The following is an 11,984-nucleotide window of genomic DNA, read 5'->3' as shown; positions in this document are numbered from 1 at the left end:
ATGACATTGACGTCAAGTTTCATATCTTGAATTAAGCGCCCTCAAAGTCTTTGGGCGTATCAAAATCAAATCAGACCCAACTGAATTAGGTATATACCTGGAACTCAAGGAATAAACTTCAGCACACTGTCGCGTTAGTGGTAGCCCGTGGCGTAAATCGTGACGTGAACACCATGGCTTTGCCATTCAGTAACTCGGCAGTCTACCTTTGAACTTGTCTATTGTATAGTCACATCTGGCAGGACCACACAGATTTCATCGCAATTGACATCATTTTACTATTTCATATGTGAATTTTTTAAATTGTAATGTGAAATGTTCCGTATCCAGAGAGCTAAGGCAGAATCCATTTAATGGATTTTTACAATATACAGTAGAATCCATGAGGAATTCATAAACATAAAGCACTGCGAAATCCAGCACTAGAATTAACAATGGATTCCCTCTGGATTCCAAAGTATTCTAATAGAATCCAAATTAGAATCCACCATCATCCTTTGTGGATTCAGCTCTTTTGGCACACTTAATTTTGACCTTCATACACCATTAATGGTACTAAATCCGTAAAATTGTGAATAAGTAGAATTCATAGCTAGTAATCAAAAAATGTCATGTGGTGTTGGCTTGTCCGTCTAGTCTATCCTCAACGCCGTAATTTCGCCACATCTCAAGTGAGCAAGAACAGATAAATTTAACAGTACTTGCTTTAAATACATGTATATACTCAGCTTCGCAACTTCAAAGAGCAACTCTTGTGAGGGCGCTGTATTCCATGAATTACTGTATTTCAAACTACAACATGAAGGTAATCTGCCAACAACACTGATATTATTTGTTTATTTTTGTTTTGTTTTGTTTTTTGGTTTTGGTTTTGGTGTTTTGTTCTTTTTTTGTTTTTTGTTTTTGTTGTTGTTGTTTTTAGCTCAATAGAAAGAAAGCCAGGTTCTCGTTCTCGGATACATTGCGTTTACTTTTGCAGTGTATCGTCATGGCAACCGTGATACAAACTTCCTAAAGCCCTGTAAATTCTTCAAAATATTGTTCAAATTACTGTGAAAGTTATTATTCAAATTCGATCATTATTCAAAGTATATCAAAATATTTGCACGATTATCCACATTGTTCACTTTATATTTTTTTTTCAAATTTCTCATAAAAAATACAATATATTCTGTCATGCTTAGTTCTGAGAGTTTTGCGGTCTTGTCTGAATTGGAAATAAATCTTATTTGGGGGTTATTTAACTAATGATGGAAGCAAACAAACTTAGAAGGCCTCATGATTTGTCAGCGATTATGGCAAACACAATTGAGGCGTCTCTAGCTCTATTCAGCATTTCATGCTATTCTACACAGATTGGTGTGCTGGGAGATATTCTTGAGGCATCTGTCTCATGATGTGCTGATAAAAAGAAATCATGGAAAAATTACCACAGACAGAGAACAAAGCTCTTCCAGGTGTGTAAGAATCGGTAAATTCCTTGAAATTTTGGCTGCGTAAATTCTACTGTTCACTATTTTCAATTTTAGGTCAAAGAAGGTTGCTTGCAGAGTTAGTGTCTTATTGCTTTTAACCTCCCTGTCGTTCGCGTAAACATCTACTTTTTGGCGGGAAACCGACTTTCCAGCCACTCTCTCACATGATCGGTGATTAACTTGTATGGATCAGCAAGCTGTTGTAGTATAATTTCACCGATGTACGCCATTTTGCCGTCCTCGATGACGCAAATCCGTTCAGGCTGCCCGGCGTAGGTTTCAGCGAAGACGTTTTCCATCGTGTCCACGACCATTCTGACTTTACTTAAATCTTCAGTGTCGGTCGTAAAGGTTTGAAATTTCGAACCGGCTTCTATCAGTCGCCTGCGATAGAACAAAGAGAATGAAAATACCCAACTCTGTTTCAATAGTTGCATAATTATTAACATTTTTAATTTTGAGGGATTCCCAAAGGCTGTAGATGTTTTAAGATCAGAGCACTATAGATATTCTCGTTATTAAACTTTGAGAGTGGTCATAGGGTTTTGGCGCCAAGAATCTATCACAAATCAAAATGGTTCCTTGTATGATCATTTTATACCACGATGAAACGGCCCGAGGAAAAAAAACGGCGATATCTTTGTTCCAACCCACCTGGCAGCAGCTATTCTCTCGTCTAAATTTTTAGGGTTGTCGTACAAACTATAGTGCGCCCCAACTGCCCAACCATCCCGCGGGTGAGCTTCCTGTATGTAGATGTACAAGAACTCAACCAAGTCTTTGTAGTCATGGTGCAGTGAGAAGAGAGAGCCACTGTCGATAATGGCCTGAAATTAATAAACAGAATGAAAGAACCCAAACGATTAGGCCACATAAAACGATATGTGCATTTCCGATAATCCGACCTACCCTGGACATTTTTCACGGATTTTCAAAAATATTTGAGCAAATTCTCTAAAATGTACCGTATTTTAGGAGCTCAGCAGGCAAATAAAAAAATCAATGTAAATTCTCACTATCTTACATATCCTAATTCTTCCTAATTCTCAGGGGCAGTTTTATCGGAAGACTTTTTTATTATAAGACACGGCAATTCAAAGTTATATATATATAACTATATATATATATATATATATATATATATATATATATATATATATATATCTCTCTCGAGGTATATGCAGATGTCGAAAGGATTCTTAGCGAAACTCTAAAAACTAAAAATATGCAAAACAAAAATGTCCTACCAGTAAAACAATAGCAGTATTGTCTTTGTGCGTATTCAAGGTGTTTTTCAGTATTATGTACTACTGTAAATAAACGCATTGAGGAAGTATATACTAGCTGCAATTAAAAAACATAAGCGGCGGTTCCAAGGAACATTTTAATGATTAGTCCTTGCCCTACCTAATAACCGTGAATGGTGGCTAGAATTTATTGTATTCATTTGATTGCGTACACATAGAAAGTGAAATAAGCAAAACTAAGGCACTGAAGAACTAACACTGTTAGGAGGGAAAGGGCGTCTTACTCTCAACGGGGGTCAAGACACTGACCCCGATACAATCAGCAGGGGGCGTTCTGTGTTTATGTACAGTCGAGACAAAGGAATTATTTCCTTCGTTTCCATCGCAACAAGGTCAACATCTGGCCTATCATCGCCGACTTTCAGATCTCCAATCCATGTTCTCGATCCATGTTGTGCCATAAACGACATCATTGACAAGACCTGTAACACAAGGTAAATGCAATCTCATTTGTGCCTTCAAAACGCTGGGGCCAATCAGTAAGCTCGAATCGATGTTTGTTGCCAAGGCTACCCCTTCCTTGACAACCGCGACGGCGCCAAGCACCGGCGCCCGTACAGTCTATTATAAATCCCAAAACTCGTGCAAATGTCAGCACAGAATGAGCATAACAAGAAAGATCCAGCAAAGAATCTTATGAAAACGTGTAAGGATGAGACAATTACAAACCCCTCTTATTTCGATCTCCTTACAACCGAGCCTTTGACACCTGTTGCATTTTAGGTTGAAACTGGCATATTAGAGACCAAACGGATAGTGCTATGTATGTCTGCCATTTTGAACAAATTAGTATAACATCCTTACATCTTTACGATGTTAACGATTTGTTTGTTTTTACAATATCGTCGCCCCTCTTCTGATCCAGACACTTTAATACACGAACTTCTTTTCGAGTTTCAACTTATGTTCCATGAACATTAACGTGTTTATTTCGTTCATGAAAGAGGAAATGCACACCTCTTTATCGTTGCCATGGTATTTTCTTACAAGATTAGGCAACCTGACTGTCAGTCGCTCCGCATCAATCCCGTGATCCTTTAGGGCGATGACCGCGCATTCGTTTATAATATCATTCATCATGGCGGTCAGTTTTGTCGGGTCAGCCTTGTTCGGGTCCATTGTTTCGTCGTATTTCTGGATAGTGGATTCGCCTTCCATCACTTCCTTGAAGCGAGCTAGTATGCTTATTACCAAGTCTCTGTCTTCCATAAACGACTCCGACGCCATCTTTATCTGCGAAAACGAAGGGAGGAAAATGTGTTGCAATTGAACAAAGATAGATTGAAAGATCAGTCGCTAGAGGACGCTCTCTACACTAGAGAGCGCCCTCGAACGACGGATCTTTCAATCGAGGACAAAGGGTGATCAAGGACTTTGCCCCGATGTGAATTTTACTCTATAATTTAAAGGAAAAGTAGCCGTAACATTTGATGACTTTTAAAGATATTTTTGCCTTTACTGTCATCTATAGTTTCTTGTTCTTCTCCACATACCATATTGAAAAGCAAACTACTGGCTTGTCAACACAATGTCTTTTATACGTGCAAATAATCTTTGGTTTGAATTCTACGGTCCGGACCAGAATTCGCATGTCAAGAATAACAATGCTTGGTACACATGTCCAGGCTGACTTGATAAGCTCAATACTCCGTGTCTCAATATCCTTTGCCAAGTAGAAATCGAAACTGTAGGTAATATTAAAGGGACAAAGTCGGCCGCTTTTCATGAATTTTGTTTGATACGAGATAGTACTTAGCCTATATTGTTTGAGATGTTGAAAGATACTGACTGAATGGGTGACCATGCATATATTCGACCCCGATTTTAGACAAATTTAATGAAACAATCGCGAAAATGAATAAATGGTCATGACCATTTATTCATTTTCGCAAATGTTTGATGTATCGTGTCCAAAACCGGGGTCGAATATATGCATGGTCACCCATTCATTTAGTTTCTTTCAACATGTCAAACAATATAAGTAGTATCTCGTATCAAACAAAATTCATGAAAAATGGCCGACTTCGTCCCTTTAAAAACAAAAAAGAAACCAAACAAAAAATCACAAAAAGTTGCAACTACTATCCCTATAAGTTGCAGTCTTCCATTAGGCCAAATTAAAAAAATTATGCGTGTTTCGGTAACCAACTAACCCTTAAAAATCCTGGCGAATCTGCAGGACATTTTTTTCGCATTTGCATACATGCATAAGTAAATTCTCTTAATTTTACCATACTTTATCGATCTCAGCCGACAACAAGAAAAATGAAATCAATTTCCTCTGACCTACCACCCCTATGTTTCGGAAACGTGTTACCTTAACACACATACTCTTTTATTTGACCTATTACAAAGTGGGCGGAAGGCCTTTCTTTGATATCAGTTTTTGCGACTTTGTGTTACTTTAGGGTAACTTATATGTTGGAATCCGATGTCCTGTAACACTATGAAAAAGCGGTGAAGCAAGGGTGATGTAACATGCACCATGTGGGCAATTTTATGAACGCTAACAATGCTTTGTCCGATTTTGCTGTGTTTGGACCTATGTTACAATGCTAGTGAAAGCCAGCTAGCTGCAGCTGAGTGACCGATGAAATTGATCTAAATGCTATTACGCAATAAGTTTGTATACACGGCGTTTCCAATCGTTCGACGGCAGCCCGTCACCTAACGGAGAACCCACAAATAGAACCGCTCTGTCAAAGTAAAGTCAAGAGTATCTATTTTCCGTAAAGTTCTTTCAAATTTTTCTACAGGACCAAAGTTACTGGAAGTTGCGGCAAACAAGCCATTGCCAAGGATCATGGTGTTTCACAGTAGGCTTCCACTGGTAGAGTGTTCAGATATAGCAATAAAACCACCTGGCCGGTAGGAACTGATTAATGTGTGCATGGGGGGGGGGGGGTTTAAACGGTTCAAAATATCGGCCATTAGTGAAATAATTAGGTAATTTTTTCATCTGTAAAGTTTTTTAGCAGACAATTTCAAGTATGCAAGACAAAGATTTACGTACAACCTGAATAGTGACACGGGACGGTATAGAAATGTAATACAATTGCTTGTATCTAAAGTGCACAAGGCAGTTACTCCCCGGTATGTGTTTCATTATGGGTCAATATACAGTACTCCTTACTTTAAATATCAATGGAACTCTGAATATACTGACACCTTGTGTTCCAAATTACTAGATGAGAAAAGCCAAGGAATGTTTCTGCTTTCAGTACAGAAGTATCTCTTTTGCATGTTAATGAAGCTCTGAAGTTATTTGAGAATGTTATTGGCCAAGCCTGTGAAACTTTGAAAACTACAGTTGGAGATGTCAATAATAATAGAAATTACAAACAAGGTAATGCATGGTGGGATGAAGAATGTGCACGAATGAAGAATGAAAAATTTAAATTGCTATGTAAATTTCGGCGTTCAAACAACATTGCTGATCTGGTTAATTACAAAGCTGTAAGAAATCAGTTTAAGAACCTCTGCAGAGATAAACTGAAAGCTTATCAGAATTGTCAAAAGCAGCGTTTAATTTCCTCATGTAATGACCTGAAGAATTTTTGGCAAGTTGTTAAAAAACTACGTGGTACTACAAATGGTGCTTTACAAGCAAATATCTCACCTTCCGAATGGTTTAAGTATTTTCAGGAGTTATTGGATAGTGAGGGTGATATTATAAAGGATGTACATTTCAATACAAATGTTAAACGTAAGATTAGTGAACATGATTCCTTTTGTGATTTATGTAATGATAATTGTCCACGTTCTGTAAACGAAGTCGTTTCGGAACAGGAAGTACGTAATGCCATAAATAGTTTTAAGAATAAGAAAGCTGCAGGTCCAGATGGATTCGTTGCTGAAATTTTCAAAGCTGCAAATGATATTATTTCACCGCACTTATGTAAGCTTTTTAACGCCATTTTGGAAGCTGGGCAATATCCAGAAGAATGGTGCAAGGGAATTATCTTTCCTTTACATAAAAAAGGGTCTTTGCATGATGTTAATAATTATAGAGGTATTTCTTTATTATCAGTTTGTAGTAAGATTTTTACTAAATTTTGAATCAAAGATTAGTAGATTGGACCATGGAAAATAATGTAATTGCAGAGTCTCAAGCAGGATTTAGAAAAGGTTATTGTACAATTGACAATATATTTTGCTTGCAAGCTCTAGTACAGAAATACTTATCTTTGAAAGGAGGCCGTTTTTATGTAGTTTTTATAGACTTTTCGAAAGCCTTCGATCGTGTCAATCATGAACTCTTGTGGCATAGATTAATCTCATATGGTGTTCATGGTAAAATTTTGAAATTATTACGATCAATGTATTCACAACTTAAATCATGTGTGAAATGTAAGGATGGCTTAACTGACTACTTTAAATGCACTATTGGTACGAGACAAGGATGTATGCTAAGTCCTCTTTTATTTTCTTTATTCATCAATGAGTTATCTAATTATATGTGTAATGTACAGTCTAGTGGAATCTATGTCAATAAGGATGTTCCCATAATTGGCATATTAATGTATGCCGATGATATTGCTGATTCTGCCGATTTGCCAATATGTTTACAGCGTAAATTAAACCAACTCGAGCAATTTTGTAAACAATGGGAAATGGAAGTCAATCTATCCAAATCAAAAATTATTGTATTTCGCAACGGGGGGTATCTTAGAAGATATGAAAACTGGTTTTTCGCAGGACAACGGGTTGATACTGTAAAACATTATAATTATTTGGGGTTACTTTTGTCATCAAGGTTATCATGGTCACCTGCAAAATCAAATCTCGTCGCAAAGGGGCTAAAAGCACTATTTTCAGTACAGTTAACCATTAAAAAGCTTGGTGGGATGTCGATAGTGAATTCATTTAAACTTTTTGATGCAGTTGTTGTCCCTGTATTGTGTTACGGTAGTGAGATCTGGGGTTTAGAATACTCAGAAAGTATCGAGCGTGTACAAGTTCAGTTCTGTAGATTTTTGACAGGCGTAAATAGCAGTGTAAATACTTCGCCGTGCTTGGGGAATGTGGTAGACTCCCATTATGTTGTATTTATTTAAAAGATGTATCTCATACTGGTTAAAGTTACTGGAAATGGGAAATCATAGATATCCGAAAGCATGTTATCTTATGTTAAAACGACTAGATGATGCTGGTAGAATCACATGGGTTACACACGTTAAAAATCTCCTCTTTCGATACGGTTTTGGAATTGCTTGGCTGGAACAACAAGCTGGCGATGTCAAGATTTTCTTGATAAATTTAAACTCAAAGGCTAAATGACTGTTGTAAACAAGAGTGGCATTATAGTTTGACAAATTCTTCAAGACTTAGTGTTTATTGCGAGTTCAAGTCTTTGCTTGAGCCAGAAAAATATTTGGATTACCTTAGCTACAGTCGTAAACGAATATTAGCAAATTTTCGTTGTTCCACACACAAACTTAATATAGAAATCGGTCGTCATCTTAATTTGCCAGTAGAACGGAGAATCTGTATGTATTGTAAAGAGTTTAAAAATATTACAACTGTAGAAAACGAATTTCACTTTATTTTTCTGTGTCCACTTTACGAGGATTTTAGAAACACTTATTTTCCAATGGAATGGAAATTTAACTTACATGGAAATAAGCTTGTGGAAATCATGTCATCGCAAAACAAAGACAAGGTCTCTCAACTTTCATTGTATTTATTGAATGCTTTCAAGAGAAGAGAAACTTTACCAGACTTACCTAGAATCTAATCTATTATTTTATGTATATTTACAGTATTCAAATGTTTTTTTTGTTTTTTTTTGTAGATCTGTAAAATTGACTCATAAGCCACTTAATAGGTTTTGTACTTCATGTCTTAGGAACAGTTTATGGACCAGCTCACTTAATAATGTAAAACTTTGTAAACTCTGTGCGAGGGGCTGAGGCCCTGCACTGTGATCAAATAAAGTTAAAGTTAAAGTTAAAGTTAAATATACAGTACTTTGATGATAGAAATATTAAATTTTTATCAACAGTATTGACAATCATAAATTTATTATTTTTACACCCTTTGTTATAACTGATAATGCCTTATGTCCCTGTGTCAATGCTTGAGATTGAAATTCAGTTTGTCCCATAACGTTAGCAACGTGTACACACAGCTCACAAAAGACACAAAAGAATTTTGCAATAAAATCGTTTCAACGGACTTCTCAGTATGATAAAGTCATACCAGTTTGTGTCAAAGTAGGTCAACCTGGAGTCAATAAACTTGATTTGGTGTTGTTCAATTGTTTTCTAACAAACGAAGAGAGACCTAATTATTTCACTGTATCTGCCACTTTACCTTTTTATGCAGGCGTGACTTGTGACGTGCAGGCTGTATTGATCGTGACCTGCCTGCCGCCCCGACTAAAAGGTAATCTGCTTGTGCAGATAATCTTTCATTTAGAATACTCGTTCCTCCCAGGGCAATACTGAAGGTTATTAAATCTCTCTCTCTCTCTCTCTCTCTCTCTCTCTCTCTCTCTCTCTCTCTCTCTCTCTCTCTCTCTCTCTCTCTCTCTCTCTCTCTTGCATTCATGTACTTATTTTCGTACAGGCAAAGCCAAACATGTGTAATCTCTTCAACGGAAACATCCCGCCCGATCAAAGGTCAATTTGTCTCAGCATGTAGCAAAAGTATCATGAAGCATGTCGACCAAATTAACAACGCATTTGCATATTTCACATCATATGACATTACGGAGATGGACTTTATAGAGACGATATACTATATGCTAGTACCTACGTTAATTTCAAGGGGCAGAAACACGGCGAAAGATTAAATCCACTCGTTGGAAAACGCACTGTGGAACGGGTTACTTCAACAGGTGCTTGAATGAAGTAGTAAAGAAAAGGTGGTCAACTGTGATTAATAAGAATTTTACACCACCATTTTATTCATTTATCTACATGAAGCGAAGGAAAAATTAACCATCCATGTAACTAAAGTATAACCCTGACCTATATACGAACTCACGCACGCGCAGCAGTGCATTGTCCTGAACTAAGCGGGGAAATTCCCTGCTGAGTCACACACAACATGTTTATACATGTACGGGAAATTCCGTGTGAGTCATCACCATCAAACTAGCCTATATAAAGGAGCTTTTTTTTTTTTTACCCGTGTTGTCAGTCAGTCGCGGAGTCTAGCTGATGTTGAACACGAAGTTCCTATCGGTACGAACTAACTTTCATATCCATTCAATCCATAATATCGTAGATATCGCTCCAGCGGCGGACTAAATCCTTCTTGTTTTTGTATTTCTAGCGCCTGATGAAATATGTTCTGAATAAGTTCTGACCCCGGAGCCTCTGTTGTTGCGCCTTTTTCTTGTATTTGTGTAAGCAGCTGTTTATATTGAACGTAATAATGTTTATATTTCTCTCGCCTCTTTGATACTCCCGTTTTTCCTTGTATTACATCAATAACGACGCCAGGTATAGGAGTTAAGGCTAACAGTACCGGAACTGTTGGAATTGCTGCTATTACAGCAGAGCTTACAAGAATTCCCTTAGTAATATTGAGAGCCATATCAATTCGACCCATTAATTTATAACTTCGTCGATATGCAGCACTTGTTCTTTCTATGTAATCAGCCAATTGTTCAACGCTTTCAACAACTGAGATGTGCATTTTTACTGTATATGTAAGGGGGGATAAAAAATAATTGTAGTAATATAGAAATACAATATGGCAGAAGGAGGAGAAGATATACCATTCCAGGATTTCGTTAATGCAAATTTGAATGACGATGATGCTACTGCTGAAACATCTTTTATCGGCGATAATGTCCTTGCAGAAGCCGATTCTTCCCAGGCCGTCTCAAGCGACAGACCCGCAGGTGAGTCGTTGTTTAGACAGAGAGGAGAAATTACAGATATAACGGCTAACCAATACTTAGATAGTAATAGGATTACTGATGCGCATAAACGAGAATTAATGCATACGAATACTAGTATTAGGGATGGAGAGCTGTATTATCGAGACGCCAGGCTGACATCAAATAAAGGCAAGAAGTCTTTAATGCCCTCCTCAATAAAAGGTAAGGGAGCTGCAGAATTTAAAAAAGATATATTAGGAATAGATCCAGATTTTGTAACAGAATTGACTGATAATGAACAAAAATGTTATTGAAAAGGCCGGCCGATAGACTGAAACCATACGACATTGGACGACTCAGAGATAGAATAACAGATTTACGAGAAAATTTTAGCGATAATGCCGATGAAATACGTACTATCGAAAATAAAATCGAAAAATGGAATAATGAAAACCCTGAATATAGAGCTATTAATGATGAATTGAGGATTGCGAATATGCGTATTAGCGACCTTAACAACGAAAAAGTCAAAATAAGGCTAGAGAAAAGAGAAGTTGAAAAACAGTTAAAGGAAATTCCTGTAGAACACACCCAGCAAAAGAAAAGCCGAGAAACTACTAGCTGAACTCATAACAAGAGAAGCTAAAATTGACAATCGAATTGAATACGAAAATGGCAAGATCAGTGGGGCACGTGAAAGTCTGGCTACGACTAGGTCTCTTCGTGATGTAATTTCCGATCCAGAATTGTCACTCAGGCTGAAGCTGACAGAGTTATTTAAACGAAATGGTATTACAATCGCTGCAATACTGACTGCCCTTGGAATGACAATATCAACAATTGCCCTAGCTGTGACTAAAGGAGGAGGAGGGGGAGGAGCGGGAGCAGGGGGAGGAGGAGCAAACGCAGGAGGTTCAGGTCCGCCCAAAGTATATACAAAAGCGAAAGAAATTGTAAAGCAATTTGGTGAATGGTTAAAAACATTGGCTGCAAAAAGTGCTGCTGCAATACCCGGTCTAATCGGTTCCCTCGTCAGTTTTCTATTAAAAACAGCAGGATCGGTGGTCGGATTTGTCGGAGAACAGCTATGGATATTTTAACTGGTTTAACATTAGTCATTATAAATAAAATTATGTATTAATATATGACACCCCTACGGCATCGACATGTTTGGTGAAAAGAATATTGCAAAGTTTCTTTCTAAAAATAAAGACCTGTTTGGTTTCTCCGTCGAATTGGAATGGTGCAAACTCCGACGAGTAAATCGACATATACTTCGAGCAAATCCAGGTGTCCGACTAAAGGATGATAATCTGTATCATAACATATTAGCTTTCGTGAAGGAATGTCAAAAGACTAACTTCTTTA

The 11,984-nt window shown here is 37.4% G+C and overlaps 1 protein-coding gene across 4 annotated transcripts; it reads right to left on the bottom strand.

Moving 5' to 3' along the window:
- Window positions 1–335: 335 nt before the first annotated feature.
- Window positions 336–9,636, bottom strand: LOC139139205 (type II iodothyronine deiodinase-like). Of its 4 annotated transcripts, XR_011553751.1 has the most exons (5): window positions 9,542–9,636; window positions 3,740–4,009; window positions 3,007–3,204; window positions 2,130–2,302; window positions 336–1,859 (listed from the first exon to the last, which is right to left on the bottom strand). XR_011553751.1 is itself a non-coding variant. In XM_070708036.1 (4 exons), the coding sequence occupies exons 2-4, from the start codon at window positions 4,007–4,009 to the stop codon at window positions 1,598–1,600; spliced, it is 705 nt and encodes a 234-aa protein (XP_070564137.1). In that variant the 5' UTR covers window positions 9,542–9,636; the 3' UTR covers window positions 336–1,597. The 4 variants fall into 4 exon arrangements, 3 of the variants coding, with proteins under 3 accessions (XP_070564137.1, XP_070564146.1, XP_070564155.1); XM_070708036.1 differs by lacking the exon at window positions 3,007–3,204; XM_070708045.1 differs by lacking the exon at window positions 3,007–3,204 and having other exon boundaries at window positions 9,538–9,635.
- Between the last annotated feature and the right edge of the window lie 2,348 nt (window positions 9,637–11,984).

This window comes from Ptychodera flava, chromosome 1 (assembly GCF_041260155.1).
Source record: "Ptychodera flava strain L36383 chromosome 1, AS_Pfla_20210202, whole genome shotgun sequence".
Classification (NCBI taxonomy): Eukaryota; Metazoa; Hemichordata; class Enteropneusta; family Ptychoderidae; genus Ptychodera; species Ptychodera flava.
Note: the sequence above shows the minus strand (reverse complement) of the source record. Positions and strands in the feature narration are given on the sequence as shown.

Bases quoted from the DNA above. Each gene is read 5' to 3' on its own strand.
- LOC139139205 (XM_070708036.1), bottom strand. From the start codon at position 4,009: ATGGCGTCGGAGTCGTTTATGGAAGACAGAGACTTGGTAATAAGCATA. The intron at 2,303-3,739 runs GTGTGCATTTCC...TATTAATTTCAG, and splicing joins ACCATGGCAACGATAAAGAG to GCCATTATCGACAGTGGCTC. The intron at 1,860-2,129 runs GTGGGTTGGAAC...GTTCTATCGCAG, and splicing joins GAGAGAATAGCTGCTGCCAG to GCGACTGATAGAAGCCGGTT.